The sequence below is a fragment of the Carcharhinus amblyrhynchos genome, chromosome 8 (assembly GCF_965287045.1).
Source record: "Carcharhinus amblyrhynchos chromosome 8, sCarAmb.v2.hapA, whole genome shotgun sequence".
NCBI classification, from domain to species: domain Eukaryota; kingdom Metazoa; phylum Chordata; class Chondrichthyes; order Carcharhiniformes; family Carcharhinidae; genus Carcharhinus; species Carcharhinus amblyrhynchos.
In genome coordinates, this window is record NC_137331.1 from 54,231,780 (window position 1) to 54,253,855 (window position 22,076).

The window sequence follows — 22,076 nt, forward strand, 5'->3', positions numbered from 1 at the left end:
CATGAAAAGAATCAATGCGGTCAAGCTAAAGGACCCCAGCATAGCTTCAGCACTGGCTGAAGACTTAGAAACCAAGCTTGCTGACCTACACCTCACAGGCAGCGCTGAGGACAACTGGGAATGCTTCAGGGATGCTATCCATACATCTGCGCTGAAGATGCTCAGGCCCTCCACCTGCAAGCAGTATGATTGGTTCGATGAGAATGATGAGGAGGTACAGGCTCTATTTGTTGAAAAGCACCGTCTTCATCGGTCCTGTCAGAACGACCCATCTTCAGCTGCCAAGAAAAATGCTTTTACCAGTGCTTGCAGGACAGTCCAGAATAAACTGCATAAAATGCAGGATGCCTGGCTCAGCACCAAGGCAGATGAAATACAGGGACATGCTGACAGAAACAACTTGAAACGGTTCCATGAAGCCCTTAACATTCTCTATTGACCTCAATCTCTCGGGAGCTCCCCCCTCTTGAGCACAGATGGTACAACTCTCATTCCAGAGAAGGCTCAGATCCTGCAGAGATAGGCTGAACACTTTGAAGCTGTCCTCAGCCAACCGTCATCTATTAACAATGAGGCAATAGACAGGATTCCCCAGGTTGCTATCAACAGCGCCATGGACAACCCACTGGTAGTAGCCAAAGTCACGAAAGCTGTCAGTCAGCTATCCAGGGGCAGATGCCATACTCGCAGAGATCTATAAAGCTGCTGGTCCTGCACTTATCGGGAAAGTCACCGAGTTGATCCAGCCCTTTTGGAAGCAAGGATCCATTCCTCAGGAACTTAAAGATGCTTCCATCATACACCTCTACAAGAGGAAGGGCAATCAGCAAGTATGCGACAACCACCGAGGAATCTTGCTGCTCTCCATCACAGGAAAAACCCTCGCAAGATTCCTGCTAAATCGTCTGGTCACTCATCTGGAGCTGGGCCTGCTTCCAGAGTCACAGTGTGGCTTCTGCAAAGGTCATGGGATTACTAATATGATTTTTGCTGCACGCCAAGTGTCAGGAGCAGAATCGCGAGCTCTACACAACCTTTGTTGACCTCGCGAAAGCCTTCGATACTGTAAGCTGACAAGGCCTATGGAGGATCACGTCAAAGTTCGGCTGCCCCCCCAAATTCATTCAGATGGTACCCCAGTTCCATGATGGCACGATGGCCAGAATACTGTATGGCAGAGAATCCTCTGAGGCATTCCCAGTCACCAATGGTGTCAAACAGGGCTGTGTGCTCGCATCCACACTGTTCAGCATGATGTTTACTGCCATGCTGAATGATGCCTTCCAGGACAGTGTTGCTGGAATCAGCCTCAAGTACAGAGTGGATGGGAAACTTTTCAACCTGAGGAGACTTCCAGCTATTACCAAAGTGAAGGAGACTGTTCTGAGAGATTTCCTCCTTGCCGATGACTGCGCCCTGTATGCTGGCTCAGAGCCAGAGATGCAAGTCAGTATGGACAAATTTTTCATGGCTTGTGACAACTTTGGACTCACCATCAACGTTAAAAAGACCGAAGTCATGCACTAGCCCGCTCCTCATGCACCGTACACAGAACCCATAATCACAATCAAAGGGCAGAAACTACAGGCAGTGGACCAGTTCACTTATCTTGGCAGCACCCTCTCCCAAGTAGTGACTATTGATGTAGAAGTTAACTGCAGAATAGCAAAGGCAAGCTGCAACAAAGCAAGCACCCTTAATTCATATTCCAGCTTTCAAAGAACTTTTTATAAGAGTTCTAGTTGATTGTGTTGTACCACTTGTGATAACTATTATGGACATATAGGCTCGATTTCCTGAAGCCATACCATTAAGAAATCGTGTAGAGAAATTAGTGAAGTTCTTTATTAAGTTCAGGGAATTATAGGCCGGTTAGTTTAACGTCAGTTGTAGGTAAAATGCTTGAATCCGTAATCAAGGAGAAAATAGCAAGGCATCTTGAGGAGAATTGTTTGATAGAGCAGACGCAGCACGGTTTCGTTAAGGGGAAGTCGTGTCTGACGAATTTATTGGAATTCTATGAGGATGTGTCTAGTGCGGTGGATAGAGGAGAACAGGTGGATGTGGTGTTTCTTGATTTTCAGAAGGCGTTTGATATGGTGCCGCACAAGAGGTTGTTACAGAAGGTTAGGGGGCATGGAGTTGGGGGTAGTGTGTTAGCGTGGATAGGGGATTGGCTGTCAAATAGGAGGCAGCGAGTGGGGGTCAATGGGTGCTATTCGGATTGGCGGTTGGTGATTAGTGGAGTGCCCCAGGGATCGGTGCTGGGGCCTCAGCTATTTACCATTTATATAGATGATCTGGAGGAGAGAACCGAGAGTATGGTGTCGAAATTTGCTGATGACACCAAGATTGATGGAACGGCAATTGTGCGGAGGGTGTGGAAAGTCTGCAGGGTGATCTAGATAGGCTGGGCGAATGGGCCAGGAACTGGCAAATGGAATTTAATGTTGGCAAGTGTGAGGTTGTCCACTTTGGTAGGAATACTGGTAGGGAGGACTACTACTTACATGGCGAAAAACTGCAGCATGCTATGGTGCAGAGGGACCTGGGGGTCCTTGTGCATGAGTCGCAAAAACCCAGCCTGCAGGTGCAGCAGGTGGTCAGGAAGGCGAATGGGATGTTGGCCTTCATAGCGAGGAGGACTGAATATAAAAGTAGGGAGGTCTTGCTGCAACTGTACAGGGCACTGGTGAGGCCGCAGCTGGAGTACTGTGTGCAGTTTTGGTCGCCGCACTTGCGCAAGGATATTTTGGCCTTGGAGGGAGTGCAGAGGAGGTTCACTAGGCTGATACCGGAGTTGAGGGGGTTGAGCTATGAAGAGAGGCTGAATAAACTAGGCTTGTACTCGTTAGAGTTTAGAAGACTGAGGGGAAATCTCATTGAGACGTATATGATGAATGGGATGGAGAGGAGAGAGGTGGAGAGGCTCTTCCCACTTAGAAAGGACAGTAGGACTAGAAGGCACAGCCTCAAGATAAGGGGGGGGGTGCAATTTAGAACAGAGTTGAGGAGGAACTTCTTCACTCAATGGGTGGTGAATCTCTGGAATTCTCTGCCCGTTGAAGTGGTGGAGGCTGCCTCGCTAAATATATTTAAGACGCGGGTAGATAGGTTTTTGATAGGCAAGGGGATTAAGGGTTATGGGGAGAAGGCGGGAAAGTGGAACTGAGCCACTTCAGATCAGCCATGATCTTATTGAATGGCGGGGCAGGCTCGAAGGGCTAGATGGCCTACTCCTGCTCCTATTTCTTATGTTCTTATGTTTACCAGAAATGGCTTACTGAAAGAGATATAAATCAGATCAACAGTCAAATTTTATGTCAGGATTATTTAAGTAAGTCATGAATAGCTTGGAAATAAACCAGTATAAATCTCTGTTTCGTTGTTTGTGCTTTAATCATTAGGATATCAGAGAGCATTAGAGAGGTGGCATCAAACTTCAAAAACAACGATGAGAGTATATAGTCGAGATTGCCCTTATGATTGGGACAAAATGATTCCATTTTTATTGTTTGCTATTCAGATGCAACAAATGATTCTACAAGATTTAATCCGTTTGAATTGATTTATGGACATGAAACTAGAGGATCACTGAAATTTATCCGAGAGAAATCAGAGCTTACGCTTTTGGATTACGCATTGAATTTTAGAGAAAGACTGAATGGGGATTGTGAAGTGGCAAGGAAGTATTTAAAAATAGCACAACAGGAAATGAAAGCAATGGCTAATTGGAGAGCATAGACTTGTAGTTTTGTCGCAGAAAAGAAAATGCTAGTGTTATTACCTCTATCAGCTAACCATTGAAAGCTACATTTTGTGAACCATGTCAGATTGAAAGAAAACTTAGTGAAATAAATTATCTGGTACACACACCAGATAGACCAGATGGTAAATCTGTCAGAGTATGACATATTAACATTCTTAAGAGGTATTGGGATATAGGAGATGAAGGCAAGCATGAGGTCTTGGTAGTAATGAAGCAGGAAGAGGAAAGGTGAAATTCGGAGAGTGGCTTTCCTCTAATTCATTCGGGCAATGAGGAAGTACTGGGCTAAGTTAGGAAGTACAGCTGGCTAAGTTACCTTCCAGATAAGAGCTGAGGAGAATTGAAAGAATTACTGCAGTGTTATTTGTTGGAATAAATTGGATAGAACAGAGATAGTGATGCAAGATGTAGATGTGGATGAAACAATTCCAAAAAAGCAAAATCCAGATGCACTAAAACCAGCAAAGTTATCACAAATACAGAAGGAAATTGAATGTATGCTCCATACTTACATTATTGAATTGCGTTCTAGTGATTGGAATTCACCTGTTTTTTATGGTGCCAAAGGCTGTTGGAACACAGACTTTGCGTGGACTACAGAAAAGTGAATATTGTCACTAAGGTGGATTGATTTCCTATACATTGTCGGAGGATTGCATTGCAAGGGTTAGACATCTAAATTCAATACAAAAATAAACTTACTAAAGTGATATTGGCGAGTACCTTTGTCCAAGAGGCAAAGGAAATTTCAGTGTTCGTGACGCCACACGGACTTTAAATTGATAAAGTTATGCTGTGTGCAATGAAGAATGCATCAGTAATATTTCAGAGATTAATTACTCAAGTTATTCAGGGATTGATTCACTGTGCAGTGTACGTTGTCAATTTAGTGGTGTTTAGTTGAAAATGGGAAGAACTTCTGCAAAACTTTAAAGAACTGCTTGAATGCTTAAAAGAAGCCAATCTAGTCATGAATTCAGCAAAAATCAATGTGCTGAAGCTTAAATTTCATAGATAGGACATAATGTGGGACATGCATTTTGGTAGATTGAACCAGGGCAGGATTTACTCAATTAATGGTGTTGGGGAGAGTTTTAGAACAAAGAAATCTAGGGGTACAGGTTCAGAGCTCCTTGAAAGTGGAATCATAGGCAGACAGAGTAGTGAAGAAGGCATTCAGCATGCTTGGTTTCACTGATCAGAACACTGAATACGGAAGTTGGGATGTCTTGTTGAAGTTGTACAAGACATTAATAAAGCCACATTTGGAATACTATGTACAGTTCTGGTCACCTTTTTGTAGAAAGGATATTATTAAACTAGAAAGAGTGCATGAAGGATTTACTAAGATGCTAACCGGACTTGATGGTTTGAGTTATAAGGAGAGGCTGGCTAGATTGGGACATTTCTTCCCTGAAGCTTAGGAGACTCAGGTGATTTTATAGAGGTCTATAAAATGAGGGGCATACATCAGTTGGATCGTCAACGTCTTTTTCCAAAGGTAGGGGAGACTAAAACTAAAGGACATAGGTTTAAGGTGAGAGGAGAGAGATACAAAAGGGTCCAGTGGAGCATTTTTTCCACATAGAGGGTGGTGAGTGTCTGGAACAAGCTGCCAGGGGTAGTAGAGGCAGGTACAATTTTGTCTTTTAAAAAGCATTTAGACAGTTACACGGGTAAGATGGGTATAGAGGGAAATGGTTCAAAAATAGATGACATGGACAGTTGGGCCAAAGCTCCCGTTTCCATGCTGTAAACCTCTATAGTCAGATGGTCCACAAAATGCAAAAATACAGGCCATTTGGAATTTTCCAGAACCTACAACAAGAAAAAGAGATTTTGCGATTTCTGGGGGCGAGTGTATTTTTTCATGAGTTTGTGTTGAACATTAGCAATGTGGTAACACCACTAACAGAACTCTTGAAGAAGAAATTTAGCTGGACATAGGACTGCCAAACTGCATTCCAACATTTAAAAACTGTTGACAACAGCACCAATGACAACCATTTTAAATTGGCTGTGGATGCTAGTGACCTTTGAATGGGGGCTGTGTTGTTGCAGGGAGATAAACTTGAAAATAGAGAAGCCTGTGGGATATTTCTCAAGAAAATCAAATCCTTATCAACAGAAGTATTCTACAATTGAAAAAGAGACATTTTAATTTGTTATTGGCATTGCAACATTTGAGACTTGCGTTGCCAGTACTTCAGCAAAAACAATCATACCTACAGACCATGATCCCTTAAACCTGTGTGTGGTAACTATCTGCTGGATTTAGTTCATGGAGTTATATATTATTGGATGTTGTTTGGGGGAAAAAGGTTATCTGAAGAGTTGGGAAGAAAGCGGTAACTTTGTGTGAAATTGTGTGCTTAGCCATCCATATAGTTAAGTGCATAATTATAGTGTATTATAGCCCTTTTTTTAATGTTAATAAATATTCTTTATTAAATGATCACAAAATAACTTGATTGAGCAAACCTGGGAGGAACATCATTTCCCACAGTACACCAAATTGAAAATATACCACTAAGGATCAGAGTTCCAAGTTAGCCTTCTGGGTTTTGGGAGAATGTCGCATTTAATATCAGCATGGTGCCTAACAATATCATTTCTGGTTGGTTCTGTTACAAAATTACAAGTTTAATAAACATAGGGGGTGTGTTCACTGGAAATTTGACTAAGATAAAATGCAGTCTGTTTTCAATAAACTCTGACAAGATCAAGGTTTATAGAGACTTAGTTTCTCTCAGAATAAATCATTCAATAAATAAATGCTTGCAATAATGACCTTACTTTGTGCATTCTGAAGGAGTGCGCTACCACCCTTCATGCTTCCTTCTCCAGACTTATCAAAAGGAGCTCTGTTAATGCTATTATAAAAAAACATATATTAGTATTAGATTATTAGATTAACGTAGCACTTAATTACACTTCTACTATCCAGAAGTCTTGTAGTCTCAGTAATAGCCAAGACTCCTATCCTCATCAAATTTGTTTCAGTGAATCTGTTGCAAGACTCTATTTTAAAGGTCGCACCATAACTTTTCCTGATCAATTTAGAGGATCAATTCTGGCCACTCTCACTATATATATTAATGGTCTAGATCTTGGGGTGGGCTTTCCACACCGCTGTGAAGTTTCAGGACAGTGGGGTTTCTGATCCCATTGTTGTCAACGGGGTTTCCCATCTATGCAACCCCTGCCACTGGAAAACCCATGGTGAGGGTTCACCATCAGCAGACTGGAAAATCTTGTTGCTGAGTATGACTAGAAAATTCCAGCTTCAATGTGCAGGGGACAGTTTCAAAGTTTGCGGATGATACACAACCAGGAAGTTTTGTAAACTGTGAAGACAGTGAGGACAGTGTAGACAGTGTAGAACTTCAAAAGGACACAGACAAGACAGATTAGTGGAGTGGGCAGAGAGGTGGCAGCTGAAGTTCAACGCAGATAAGTGTGGGAAATGTGAAGTGATGCATTTTGGAAGAACAGGGAGAGACAATATAAAATAAGGGGTACAATTCTAAAAATGGTGCAGGAGCAGAGGGACCTGGATAGAGATGTGCATAGATTCTTGAAGGTGGCAGGACAGATGGAGAGAGCAGCTAATAAAGCATGTGGTATTCTGAGCTTTATTAATAGAGGCATAGAGTACAACAGCAAGGAGGTTATGCTGAACTTAAACAAGACCCTAGTTAGACATCACCTGGAATATTGTGTAAGCTCTGGGACCCACAATAGAGGAAGGATGTGAACATACTGGAGAGGGTTCAGAAGAGGCTACATGGCTGGTTCCAGGGATGAGAAACTTCAGTTATAAGGATAGATTGGAGAGGTTGGGACTGTTCTCCTTGGAGAGAAGAAAGGACATTTGACAGAGTTGATCAAAATCAGGAGGGTGCTAGACCCGGTAAATAGAAAAAAACTGTTCCCCTCATAAAAGGGTCAAGAGCATGAGGGCACAGATTTAAGATGATTTACAAAAGAAGCAAATGCGATACTAGAAAAAACTTTCACACGGAGTGGTTTGGGTCTGGAATGTACTGTCTCGAAGCGTGGTGGAGGCATTCAAAAAAGCATTAGATGATTACTTGAATAGAAACAATGTGCAGGGATGCAGGGAAAAGGCAGGAGAAATGGCACTAGGCCAGAAAATACTTGTTTGGAGACCTGACGCAGACACCTGGGGCCAAATAGCCTCCTCCTGTGCTGTTACAATACAATGATCAACGACGCCATGTCGAATTATTGTTCATCTCTTTGCCTCCCATCCTACTATAAAATTTGAATCTGTCTGACATTATACCTTCTCTTTCTGAAGCAGTCTTTCAAAAGTACTTTGCTTTGCCAGTGATAGCTTCAAAAGTTGTTTAAGAACATATCTATCCAATCACAGAAATATTGAAATATGCCACTTAGCTCTGCTTCTGTCCATTAATTAGATCATGACTGATTTCAACCTTGACTTTATTTACCTGCCTTTGAGCCGTATTCCATAAAACCTAAGATATAGGAGCAGAATTAGGCTCTGCCATTCAATCATTTCTGATAAGTTTCTCAATCCCTTTCTCCTGCCTTTTACCCATAACCTTTGATGCCCTTACCAATCAAGAACCTATCTATCTCTGTCTTAAAATACTCAATCAATTAGCCTTCACAGCTTTCTGTAGCAAGGAATTCCACAGATTCACCATCCTCTGGCTTAAGAAATTTCTCCTCATCTTGGTTCTAATAGGTCATCCCTTTATTCTGAGGCTGTGCCCTCAGATCTTAATCTCTCCTACTGAAGGGAACATTTTCTCCATGTGCACTCTTCCTTAATAATCTTCGATAAGAAAAATTTATTAAACTGAATCTTGAAAATTCAAGTTGACCTGGCCTGCTAGGGAATTCTAGATGTTTAGAAATCCAAGATTTCTGTTATGCTTTGTGACAATTGACTTACTGTTTGAATGGCCTAGCACTAATTTAAAATTGTGCCTTTAGATTCTGGATTTCCCCCAAGATAAAGTAAATTTGCTGTACCTACTCTATTAAATCCTATTATTTTAAACTAATTGTTCTAATTGTCAACCAACGCATATCAAAATGCTTGTTGATGTTAACCTCTAGATGTAAAGCAATGCAATATGATATTTTACATAATGAACACCATAAACATGTAAACTATATTGATACTGACCTATTAAAATAGTTATAGATATCTTACCTTGCCTATAATAACTGTAACTTTGCTTTGGAAAATCTTTAATGAGATATCCTGGAGGACAGATCTGTCAGATTTGTTATCCCATGCAAAATAGCCATTGTGGATCTCCAGTACATTGCCAATACTGGAAAAAAAAACATTGCATTCAACTCATTTAAAAAAAAATCAAATGTATAGACCTTTGTAATAAAGATTAAAGTAATGGATTATTGAAAGTTTTGCAATTTCCCCAACTTCTCATTTAATTTACATTGACTTAGTATTATTAAATGAATTATTAAAAATGTGTGCAGAAACAAAAATAGGGGAAAGAGAAACCAAATTCAAGTTCACATGCACAATCAAACCAGAAATGTGAATCTTTCTAAAAATCTTCCACCTTCAACCACATACACAATCTATCCTTGCATGTCTCTCTCAAAATTAAACAAAATTCAAACAAGTTATTTTACGCATGTAGTAGTTAGACAGGAAAAGGGGAAAGAATTGCCAACATGTGGGGAAGAGGCAAATAGTGTGCCAGCATGAATTGAAGGGTTAAGAAGGGAGTGCTGGAATGACCTGCAACGGGAGAGTGAGAAGAATGCCAACCTAAGTTGAAAGGAAAGGTAAGGATGCCTGTGAACAATGGGAAAAGTAGAGAATTGCACATATGTCATTGTTGAGGTGGTAGAAATTAAATTACCAGATTTCAACCTTTTTGTTCACTACCTTGAAATTGTGCTTGGAGTATATGTTTGTTGATATCGTAGGAGGACAGGATAATTTGTGTTGTTCCATTGGTAAAACAGCCTTCCTACAATCATTATTAAGGCTTGCACATAAAATAATGATCACTTTGATACTGTACTGAAGGGAAACCAATCATGAAGATGAAATAAATTTCACCTCCTATCTTGTCCACCTATTTCTCTTTAGGAGAGGGACAGGAGAGAAAAATAATCACAAAAGATTGAACAAACTGTTCTAAATGGAAATTTGAAATTAAGATAAGAATTACATTGAGCTACAAGGCATTAGAACTATTATATGGAAGATTATGTTGATGTTAAATGATAACAGATATATTATGATAAATGATAACAATATATTATGATGGTCCTCCTTGTTTCATGTCATCTAGGATATGGAAAATCATAACTCCATCTTAAGCAAGTCATGTTCCCTCTGGATAACACCACCATAATGAATTGAGCATTACCAAAGATTAACAATAATATCATACCTGCAACGTATTGTGAAGAAAGGAACTAGGGAAAGTAAGAAAAGACTAGACTCCTAATGTACATAAAACAAGGAGCCTGAAGAAAATTTAGAACCTTTCACTACTAGCAGAGAAAACACAGCACCTGGCATTACCTGGTGACCCGGAGACAACTATTATTTAAAAGGTAAGTTTTAGGAATTTTTAAAGAATAATTCTTGTGGAACCCGAAGGAGTAGAATATAGGTCTTTGTTAGCCTGGTCTCACTGTACTTCTCTGCCCTCAACTCTTGTTACAATTGTACAGGGTTCTGCTGAGACCAGGCTTGGAGTACTGTACACAGATTTTGTCTCCATATCGAAAGAAGGATACACTTGCATTGGAGGCAGTACAGCAAAGGTTAAGTTCGTTAGCTCGCCCCTGGGATGGGATGGTCGTCTTATGAAAAAAGGCTGAGTGCACTAGCCTGTACTCTCTGGAATTTAGAAGGAGAGGTGATCTCATTGCACTATACAAGATTCTAAAGGGTTTACATGGGAGACAGAGAGAAGTTGTTTTCCTGGTTGGGGAATCTAGAATATAGGGGCATGGTCTCAAGATAACAAGCTGATCCATTTGGACTGAGATCAAGAGGAATTTTTTCACTCAAAAGGGGTCTGAATCTTTGGAACTCTAACCCAGTGGGTCACGGATACGCCATTGTTGAATATATTTAAGGTTGAGATTGACAGATTTTTCGTCTCTCAGGAAATCAAGGGATATTGGGAAGCAAGTGGGAAAGTAGAATTAAGATGGAAGATCAGCCATAAGAACGTAAGAAATAGGTGCAGGAGTAGGCCATCTAGCCCTTCGAGCCTGCTCCGCCATTCAATAAGATCATGGCTGATCTGAAGTGGCTCAGTTCCACTTTCCCGCCTTCTCCCCATAACCCTTAATCCCCTTGCCTACCAAAAACCTATCTACCCGCGTCTTAAATATATTCAGTGAGGTAGCCTCCACCACTTCAACAGGCAGAGAATTCCAGAGATTCACCACCCTTTGAGTGAAGAAGTTCCTCCTCGACTCTATTCTAAACTGCGCCCCCCCCTTATCTTGAGGCTGTGCCCTCTAGTCCTACTGTCCTTTGAGTGGGAAGAACCTCTCCACCTCTACCCTATCCATCCCTTTCATCATCTTATTTGTCTCAATAAGATCCCCCCTCATCCTTCTAAACTCTAACGAGTACAAGCCCAGTCTATTCAGCCTCTCCTCATAGCTCAACCCCCTCAACTCCGGTATCAGCCTAGTGAACCTCCTCTGCACTCCCTCCAAAGCCAAAATATCCTTGCACAAGTGCGGCAACCAAAACTGCACACAGTACTCCAGCTGCGGCCTCACCAGTGCCCTGTACAGTTGCAGCAAGACCTCCCTACTTTTATATTCAATCCCCTTCGCTATGAAGGCCAACATCCCATTTGCCTTCCTGACCACCTGCTGCACCTGTAGGCTGAGTTTTTGCGACTCATGCACAAGGACCCCCAGGTCCCTCTGCACCGTAGCATGCTGCAGCTTTTCGCCCTGTAAGTAGTAGTCCTTCCTACTATTATTCCTACCAAAGTGGATAACCTCACACTTGCCATACTTGAAGAAGTAAACATACTGGAAGAAGGCTCAAGGGGCCTTGTGGTCCACTCCTACCCTTATCTTTTATGTTCTTATGTTTATGGCACTCACCCATGGCTACTGCTAGCAAGGCAGCCAGCTAACCTCCACGGGGTGCTCATAAATCCCTGTGAACAAACTTTAGATTATTCGGATGAGGCCAATTAAAGCTCATTTTTGGGATACCCTCCAGTTGCTTGATTCAAAGCATATTACAGTTCCGTCATTGATTTCACAGCAGAATTTAGATGCCAACAATATTCTATTCCAATAAATTAACAAAAGTCTGCATGAGCTTAATCAACAAAACCTAAAAGTTAACCATTGTTGAAATGTCTCAATATCCTTAATACCTTTTCAATTTAATTATTAATTTTGTAAAACTTCTAATCTGCCTTGGTTTTTTGGTTACTTGCAGATTTTTAAAAATAATTTTATGTCGTGATTATTTTGAATCTCTTTACTCAGCAATTACAGTGCCAGTCTTGTTTTCCTTCTTTTTCTCATAGGAATATACTTAATTCCCATATCCTTCAAAGTAGTCTTAAAATATATTTTATTTTTAGTTTGGTTTCCCATTTACTGTTAGAACTTTTCTCATAGTTCCATAGTTAGCTCTCTACATTCTTCTACATCTATATTGTTTTTGGCCTTTATCTTGGTCATATCTCTCAGCAGAATCCAAGGAACAACACTGCCAATAAAGAAAGAAATAATTTCAAGACGCACCCTTCCAAAGATTCACAAAGGGCAATGGGAATCCCTCATAAAAGTTAGCAGCACCATAGACATTCCCTCAGTGTAACAAAATCCCACACACAGTCATCAATCATCATGATACTCAAAAAGATCATCCTGTATCACTATAGCTGCGCCAACAATGCTGACGTAGCAACGTCATGCACAGTAGGTGCATCGCAGAAACATCAGAAAATAAACGATACACAATTCTGAATTGATGTAATTAATTTCACATTGCTGACTATAAATCCTCTGCAATAATCGTTGTTATAGAGCTGCTGAATCTCAGTCTAACTATAGTCTGTTGCTTCCATGGGCAACCATAGAAGGGGATGGCTCAGGAATGGACAAATCATGTTTAAAATCTACTTGGCAAAAAAAGAAAGCCTTTCCAACATCTGTTCAGACTAGCCACACTGCAACAAAACCCTCCAAAAACTCAGAAACAGGGTTGCAAATGATCTGTTAAGTTTCTCTTCTTCCTTGTGCTCCTGATGCATGGTGCGTGAATGGAGATAAAACACCAAAATTGCGGACTCCACACATTATGTCGTGTTACATTTTTCACAGTATATAGAAAGGAAGATGGTCATGCATCAGCTTAGCTCAATGAGACCACTCTTGCCTTGAGTCAGAAGATCTTGGATTCAAGCCTCATTCCAGTACTTTAACTTTGGATTATTGCTGACACTTCACAGCTAGACTGAGGGAGCCCAATTTTGTTGGAGGTGCTATCTTTTGGTTAAGACATTAAACCACCGTGACATTATGGTTAGCATTGCTGCCTCACAGCGCCAGAGACCCAGATTCAATTCCTGCCTGGAGTCATTGTCTGTGTGGAATCTTCACTTTCTCCCTGAGTCTGCGTGGGCTTCCTCCAACAGTCCGAAGACATGCTGGTTAGCATCAGCCATGCTAAATTCTCCTTCAGTTTACCTGCACAGGTCCCGGAGTGTGGCAGCTGGGGAATTTTCATAGTAACTCATTGTAGTGTTAATGTAAGCCAACTTGTGATACTAATAAACAAATTTTAAGGCTCTATTTTCCTGTTCTAATGGAGGTTAAAGTTCCCATGGTACATTCAAAGAGGACAGTCCTTCCTGTGTCCTGGTCAACATGCATTATTGAAACGTCACCATCAAAATAGACATTATCGCTGCTTGTGGAACCTTGCAGTATGTGAACCGGTTGCCTGTCTGCCTACAAAATAAAACTTCAAAAGTAATTAATTTATTGTGAAGCGTTTTAGGCATTCTGAATAGGTGAAATTGTAGATCATTGAATTTACAGCATGGCGACAGGCCCTTCGGCCAAACTAGTCCATGCCAACCAAAATACCTAACTCCATTTGCCTGCATTTGGTCCATATCCTCTCAACCTTTCCTATCCATGTATCTGTCCAAATGCCCTTTAAATGTGTCAGTGTTCCTGCCTCAACCACTTCCTCTGGCACCTCATTCCACATACTTATCAACCTCTGTGTAAAAATGTTGGTCCTCAGGTTCCCATTAACTCTCTTCCCTCTAAACTTAAGCTATGTCCTCTAGTTCTCGATTCCTCAATCCTGGGAAAAAGACTGAGTGCATTCACCCTATCCATGCCTCTCACGATCTTAAACAGCTCTAAGATCACCCCTCAGTTTCTTACGCTCGAAAGAAAAAAGTCCTAGCATATCCAATCTCTCCCTATAACTCAGTCCCTTGAGTCCTGGAAACATTCTTGTAAGTCTCTTCTGCACTCTTCCAATTTAATAACATCTTTCCTACAGCAAGGCGACAAAAACTGAATGCAATACTCCAAGTGCAGCCCTACCAACCTCCTGTACAACTGCAACATGCACTCCCAACTTCCTGTCAATATTGACTGATGAAGGCCAACATGCCAAAAGCCTTCTTCACTGCCCTATCCACCTTTAGAGAACCATGCACCTGAATTCGAAGGTCCCTCTGCTCCATGACACTCCCCAAGGTTCTACCATTCACCGTGAAAGTCCTACCTTGATTTGACTTTCCAAAATGCAACACCTCACATTTATCTGTATTGAACTCCATTTGCCATTTCTTGGTCCACTTCCCCAGCTGATCAAGATCCTACTGCAATTTTTGATAACATTTCTCACTGTCTGCAAACTTGACATCATCTAGGACAAAAAAGCGGCCCATTTGATTGTTTGTGAATTGAGTACCATTCATTAGCTTCACCACTGAAGCACAGCGACTGCAGTGTGTACCATCTATAACATGCACTGTAGGAATGCAGCAAGCCTTCTTAAACAGCACCTTGCAAAGCAATGACACAACGAAAATGCGCATAGTGGCTACCACTGCTGTCTCACAGAGCTAGGGGATCCGCAAATGTGATGCCACTGTTTAAAAAAGTGGATTGACAAAAGATGGGTAACTATAGGCCAATTAACTTTTGTAGTAGGGAAAATGCTTGAATGTATCATCAAGGAAGAAATAGCAAGACATAGAATCATAGAATCCTACAATGCAGAAGAAGGCCATTCGATCCATCAAGTCTGCACCAACCACAATCCCACCCAGACCCTATTCCCATAATCCCATATATTTACCCTGCTAATCCCCCGACACTAGGGTCAATTTGACATGGCCAATCAACCTAATCCGCACATCTTCGGACTGTGGGAGGAAATCGGAGCATCCAGAGGAAACCCAAGCAGAGACAGGGGGAATGTGCAAACTCCACACAGTCAGTGACTCAAGGACAGAATTGGACCAATGTGAGACAGCAGTGCTAACTACTGTGCTGCCCTTCTGGAATTAAATTGTCCCATTGGGAAGACGCAACATGGGTTCATGAAGGGAGGTCATGTTTGACTAATTTGATGGAATTATTTGAGAATATTATGTGCGCAGTGGACAATGGGGAACCTGTGGATGTGGTGTATCTGGATTTTCAGAAGACATCTGACAAGGTGCCACACCAAAAGCTGCTGCTTAGATAAATGTGCATGGTGTTACGGGTAATGTGTTAGCATTAGATTGGTTAACAAATAGAAAGCAAAGAGTGGGGTTGAATGGACGCTTTTCTGGTTGACAGTGACTAGTAGTGTGCTTCAGAAATCAGTGGTGGGACTGCAATTGTTCACGACTTACATAGACGATTTGGAGTTGGGGACCAAGTGTAGTGTGTCAAAATTCATGGATGATACTAAGATGAGTGGCAGAGCAAAGTGTGCTGAGGATGCTGAACATTTGCAAAGGAATACAAATAGTTTAAGTGAGTGGGCAAGGGTTTGGCAGATGGGGTACAATGTTGGTAAATGTGAGGTCATCCATTCTGGTAGGAACAACAGCAAAATGGACTATTATTGAAATGGTAAAAAATTGCAGCATCCTGCTGTGCAGAGGAATCTGGGTGCCTTTGTGCATGAATACAAAATGTTGGAATGCAGGTGCAGCAAGTAATTAAGAAGGCAAATAGAATTTTGTCCTTCATTGCTCGAGGGATGGAGTTTAAAAACAGGGAGGTCATGTTGCAGTTGTATAATGTGCTGTGAGGCCACACCTGGAATACTTTGTACAGTTTTGGTCTCCTTACTTGAGAAAGGATATACTAGCACTGGAGAGGGTACAGAGGAGATTCACTAGGGGGTTGTTTCCAGAGTTGAAAGGATTGGCTCATAAAGAGAGACTGAGTAGACTGCGGCTATACTCACTGGAATTCAACCTCATGCCTGGTTACACAAGTGAGTAAAATGTGTTTCAAATGAAATGGTTATATCTTGCATGGTCTGGTTCACCCAGGATAATTGATGAAAGATGCAGATAGAATCAGTGATAAGGAAGTGGAGTTTATTTTGGGGACCAAAAGCAATATCTTTGGTCTTTCCAATGTTCGACTGGAGAATTAGAAACTAATCTAAGACAACTTCAGGCTGGCAGTCTCACAGCAAAGTAATGGTCATATGATCAAGAAAATTAGAGAAGTGGTAGTGCTGGATATCATTACTGCATTAGTTCAGATTAAAACAAATGTGATGTCAATTATACTAGTTCAGTAACAATAGAGGATACAGGTTGCATATGAAATTCCAGGGACTGATAGAAACATCCTGCAGAGAAACATGATTAAAATACATTTCTTAAAGGCATAGTATCATCACATGTCCATGAGGTTAGATCACAAAACAGTTTGGGGAAGAAACAAACTAAATAAAAATAAATTGTGGTGTTTAAATCAGGTGCAATTAATGAGCAAATATATTTCACTGTCCATAGGTCAGGAAGTTAATGAAACAATTGATACTGCACACTATTACTCCAAGGTTTCCTCCTGGTCACTTCCTACTCCTTCTCATGATGAGCTTTCCTAGCCCCATGTTTGGGTCGCAAGAATTCAAAGTATGTCAACAACCTATCTGGGGTCATTACGCAGTAGTCCACAACTCAAATTGTATTTACTTAGACCTAAAGCATGTTTGCAAGAATTGTTTAGTGTAGGAATCACTCCCTGTAACAATTTGCATGAGCAGATCTATGCCAATTCAATTTCAAGCTCATTTATTTCACGCAGTTGGTTCACCTTGCAAATTTTTGAGATAATCTGCTTGAAAAGTTCGCAAATCTCCCAAGTAATTCACCAGCAATAATAGTAAATGCAACAGTGTTCAGTGAGAAATATAAATTGTTACAACAGGTAAATAAATCAGTGATCTCACATTTTCTGCTGATCATGCTCTGTAGTAAGGACAGTCAAAACTAATCCCATTAGTTTGCCCATGTCCCATAGACCTGTATCTCCCTTTGTTTCAAAAAGTCAATTTTCCACTTAAAAGTGCAACCGTCTTTGCTTCAACTACATGCGCTGCTGACTTTTACCATGCTGGGGAAAAATAAGTACCAGTTTAATAAATCACGAATTCTCCCACTTATATGCACCCAAATACATATAGCTATCCATAAAGCAGTGATGGGCAACCCGCAGCCTAGAGGTCACATGCGTCTAATCAAGTTTGAGTACAGCCCATGAGACATTTTGTTGACTGTTACCCACACACAGGGTTGCCATATTCTGCTGGCTTCCGTTCACATAGTTTTTGTCCCAAAAGTATTACTAAAATGATATGCACATAAAGCAAGGCCATGCGAAGTGAGATGCGTGCTGATAGCACACAACACTGACTGAGAGAGCTGTGTGCTCCCTCTATGCCCAAAGTTTAGACATTTCTTTTATTTTTATCATTTAAAGTTCATGGCAATTGTATTAGTACATGAACAATAACTCATTATGAAATATTCAGCATTTTTAAAACATACTCAATCTTATTCATTGGGTCATGGTTCATGAATTTGCCGATTTCAATCTTAGAGCCCACTCAGATGAAGGCGGGCCACTTCTGCGGCCCACTTACCAGCTGAAGTTGCCTATAAAGTAACTCCTTGGCATGAAGCTGACAAAACTAATTAACAAAATATTAAAATTTTAGAATTTTCTTCACATCCAGTGATCTGCAAATTCAACCAGATAACATTCAGAATAACTGCTCTTATGGAGCTTGCTTTAGGAAAATGTTACTTTCCTATTTGGGGTCAAAAAAACTCGAAATGAAAAGAGTCTTTGTCTAACTGTGTCAGTAGAATTCAAGAAAAGACACAGGTCACAAGACACAAAGAAATTGCAACTTAAAAAGCAGCTGCAAAACTCCCAAGTGACAAAACCAAAAGTTAGATCATGATTTGAACAGCTTGTGTACGGAGTCAAATCACAAGATGAACAGTTTTGAAAGTTAACAAATATTTTAATTTACACTGTGAAATGGTCATTATTATAATTGCTATCAATTCATTCCTTTATAAAAAAAAAATTCCTGGTTATGCATTATTAGTGTGACTTTTGGCCTTGCCTCTTATTTACTAAACATCTTTGCAAATCCGTTTTTCACATCCCACCACTTTCACCTCCTATACAAATTGAGGGGTGCATGGATTTCTTTGAAATATTAAATGTTACTTACTTCTTCATATCTTGTAAAATAAATCATATAATGTTAAGTATTTATTGTATTTTAAACTCCTTGACTGATCAAAATAATAGAAGAAATGCAACTGTTAATAACTCAACAGATGCTTTTCTTAGGTAATTTTTTATTAATGTATTTATTTTCCTAAAATTTCCTGCTGCTGTGGTTATAGCTATTCATACCCATTTCTTGAAACCAAGCCGATCTTGAGGGGAATTGCTTGATAGAGCAGACGCAGCACGGTTTCGTTAAGGGGAAGTCATGTCTGACAAATTTACTGGAGTTCTATGAGGATGTGTCTAGGGCGGTGGATAGAGGAGAGCCGGTGGATGTGGTCTTTCTTGATTTTCAGAAGGCGTTTGACAAGGTACCTCACAAGAGGTTATTGCAGAAGGTCAGGGGACATGGAGTTGGGGGTAGGGTGTTAGCATGGATAGAGGATTGGTTGTCAAATAGGAGGCAGGGAGTGGGGGTCAATGGGTGCTATTCGGATTGGCGGTTGGTGACTAGTGGAGTGCCCCAGCAGTCGGTGCTGGGGCCTCAGCTTTTTACCATTTATATACATGATCTGGAGGAGGGAACCGAGTGTATGGTGTCGAAATTTGCTGATGACACTAAGATTGGTGGAACGGCAAATTGCGCGGAGGGTGTGGAGAGTTTACAGAAGGATCTAGATAGGCTGGACGAATGGGCCAGGAACTGGCAAATGGAATTTAATGTTGGCAAGTGCGAGGTGGTACACTTTGGTAGGAATAATGGTAGGAAGGATTATTACTTACATGGCAAAAAACTGCAGCAGGCGACGGTGCAGAGGGACCTCGGGGTCCTTGTGCATGAGTTGCAAAAACCCAGCCTGCAGGTGCAGCAGGTGGTCAGGAAGGCGAATGGGATGCTGGCCTTCATAGCGAGGGGGATTAAATATAAAAGTAGGGAGGTCTTGCTGCGGCTGTATAGGGCATTGGTGAGGCCGCAGCTGGAGTACTTTGCGCAGTTTTGGGCGCCGTACTTACGCAAGGATATTTTGGCCTTGGAGGGAGTGCAGAGGAGGTTTACTAGGCTGATGCCGGAGTTGAGGGGGTTGAGCTATGAGGAGAGGCTGAATAAACTAGGCTTGTACTCATTAGAGTTTAGAAGAATGAGGGGAGATCTCATTGAGACATATAAGATGATGAATGGGATGGATAGGATCGAGGTGGAGAGGCTCTTCTCGCTCAGAAAGGACAGTAGGACTAGGGGGCACAGCCTCAAGGTAGAGGGGGGGCGGTTTAGAACGGAGTTGAGGAAGAACTTCTTCACTCAAAGGGTGGTGAATCTCTGGAATTCTCTGCCCGTTGAAGTGGTGGAGGCTGCCTCGCTAAATGTTTTTAAGACGCGGGTTGATGGGTTTTTGATAAGAGAGGGGATTAAGGGTTATGGGGAGAGGGCGGGAATGTGGAACTGAGCCACGATAAAGCAGCCATGATCTTATTGAATGGCGGGGCAGGCTCGAAGGGCTAGATGGCCTACTCCTGCTCCTATTTCTTATGTTATGTTCTTTCAGGAATTGTAAGTTCATTAGTTACTTCTTTGAAATTACAAAATAAAAAGAATGGCCTTTGTTATATTTGATCATTCAAGTTTAAAATGGGATTGTTAGCTATGAAAAACAGAACCAATCACACAGTTTTGTTTAAATTTTTGAATTATTCTCCTCTTTAGCCTGCTGTAATGAACCATATTTAGTTTCCAAGCTACCTAATTTGCATTGACCTGATTTAGAACAATAGGCATAAATAATAAAACTAAACCAAATATTTAATTTTGATCATGTGAATAATGTTATTTTGCTTAGAAAAATATATTTGTAAAGGATCATGAAAATTATAGAGGGTAGAGTACAGGGCATGTCACTGTTTGTAATGTGCAAAATGCTTAGTTCTCAAGGACTACCTCAGAAGTAGGATGAAGTATATCTGTACAAAGTTTCCACAGAAGTGGTGCTGCAATGATGCAAACATAATCAAGACCAAAATTGGATTGAAACAGCAGTCTAAAATAGAGTTTGGCTTCTTGGAGATATAAATGAGAGCCTATTTTAGGTCCCTTGCTGAAATTGGATTATGGTTCTTTAGAAATCGAAAGTTATTTTTATATAACAAAATCATTCTGGTGGGATTCAGAAAGCACAGGAGTTCTCCATCACAAAATGTCCGATTGTCCACCTCACCCCCATTGTCCCTTCAACTTACCTTTAGGGACTAAATTCATTTTGTTGCAAGTGAGCGAAGTGGTATAGTGTTCAAGATCTTAAAATCATTGAGAAGCTTGGAAAAGTATGAGTGGTGTCAAAAACTCAGCCAAATGGTATCATCATTTTAAATTATTTTAGGAAACAAACATTTTGGTGGGAGTTTTAACAAATACATTTGCCCTTTATGATGTTAAATTTCAACTTGTAGAACACATTTTTATTTTGGTGCCTTCAAAAATTAGCACTATTTTAGTAACATCTTGAGATTGTTGAAATTTACATTTACCAAAACAGAAAAAGCTGTATTCAGGATGTAGTATAATGAAAAATTAGAACCCTCATGACATTTTCAGAAAGCAAACAAACAATTTAATAAATGCTGGTACATAATCCAAAACTCTTTAGATATTTAAATTCTTGTCCAGTAAATTATCTTTCTTGGTTCAGCATGGTTCAACATATTGTTTGATAATACTGCTTAGTAGTTTTTATATAAATTAGAAACAGCTCCTTTATTTGTTGGCCTATTTGGATTAATAAATAATTCCCTATCTGGTTCCTTACCAAAAGACTAAGAGATATTTATGCTTATGTCAGATTAGATCACTACAAACATGGTTCCACTATCTGCTTTTATTGGCAAACTCTCAAATTTACAAACAATACACAAGTTCCATTGTTCTGAATCTATTTCCTATTACTTGTGACTTGAGTTAACGTTTTTCATTTGTGATGTAACTCAGCTAGCCAACCAAAACTATTAATCAATTTTATTGGACTATTTACAATTTCATTCTTAGGTGAGATTGTGATCTTCTAAAAATCCAAATTTTCAATATCTTTAAACTTAAATCTTTAAGATCAAAGTCAGAAATGAGAAAATGCCAGTTGGCCCAACAAAGTTCATTACTCTCAAGTGCATCTTCTTTCCAAACAAGTAACTTGGTTGGTTTTGTAACATTCTAAATGTTTTCATTCAGTTACACAGCTTGCATCTTTACTTTCTGTATGTATGGTATGCTACCAACATCAAAGAAAATTCACCATTAGTAAAGTTTATCTGAAATATTACCTGCATTTGGGAGGAAGTTCCACATCATCTATATTATTTTCATCTTGCCTTGCTCCATTGGGATAATTAATTATAGAATCCAGATGTTTCTGTGGGTGGTCTAAAGAATCATTGTAGCTGTTTGAGTGATCAGGAACATCTTTTACTTCTCTTTGTAGAAGCTGTGAAATTTAAATCGAGCATAATGAAAACAAAAGGAATATAAGAGGAGTAGGCCATT

At 40.4% G+C, this 22,076-nt stretch overlaps 1 protein-coding gene across 6 annotated transcripts in view; it reads right to left on the reverse strand.

The window, feature by feature from the left end:
• The window catches only part of LOC145346612 (ATP-binding cassette sub-family C member 8-like), a 212,764-nt gene that overhangs the window by 86,429 nt on the left and 104,259 nt on the right, over positions 1-22,076 (reverse strand). For all 6 annotated transcript variants that reach the window (XM_080194086.1, XM_080194087.1, XM_080194084.1 and 3 more), the window contains 2 exons: positions 21,857-22,017; positions 8,982-9,105 (listed from right to left, as the gene is read on the reverse strand). In XM_080194086.1, the coding sequence (XP_080050212.1) occupies positions 8,982-9,105; positions 21,857-22,017 (285 nt within the window). The remainder of the gene's footprint in view (positions 1-8,981; positions 9,106-21,856; positions 22,018-22,076) is intronic.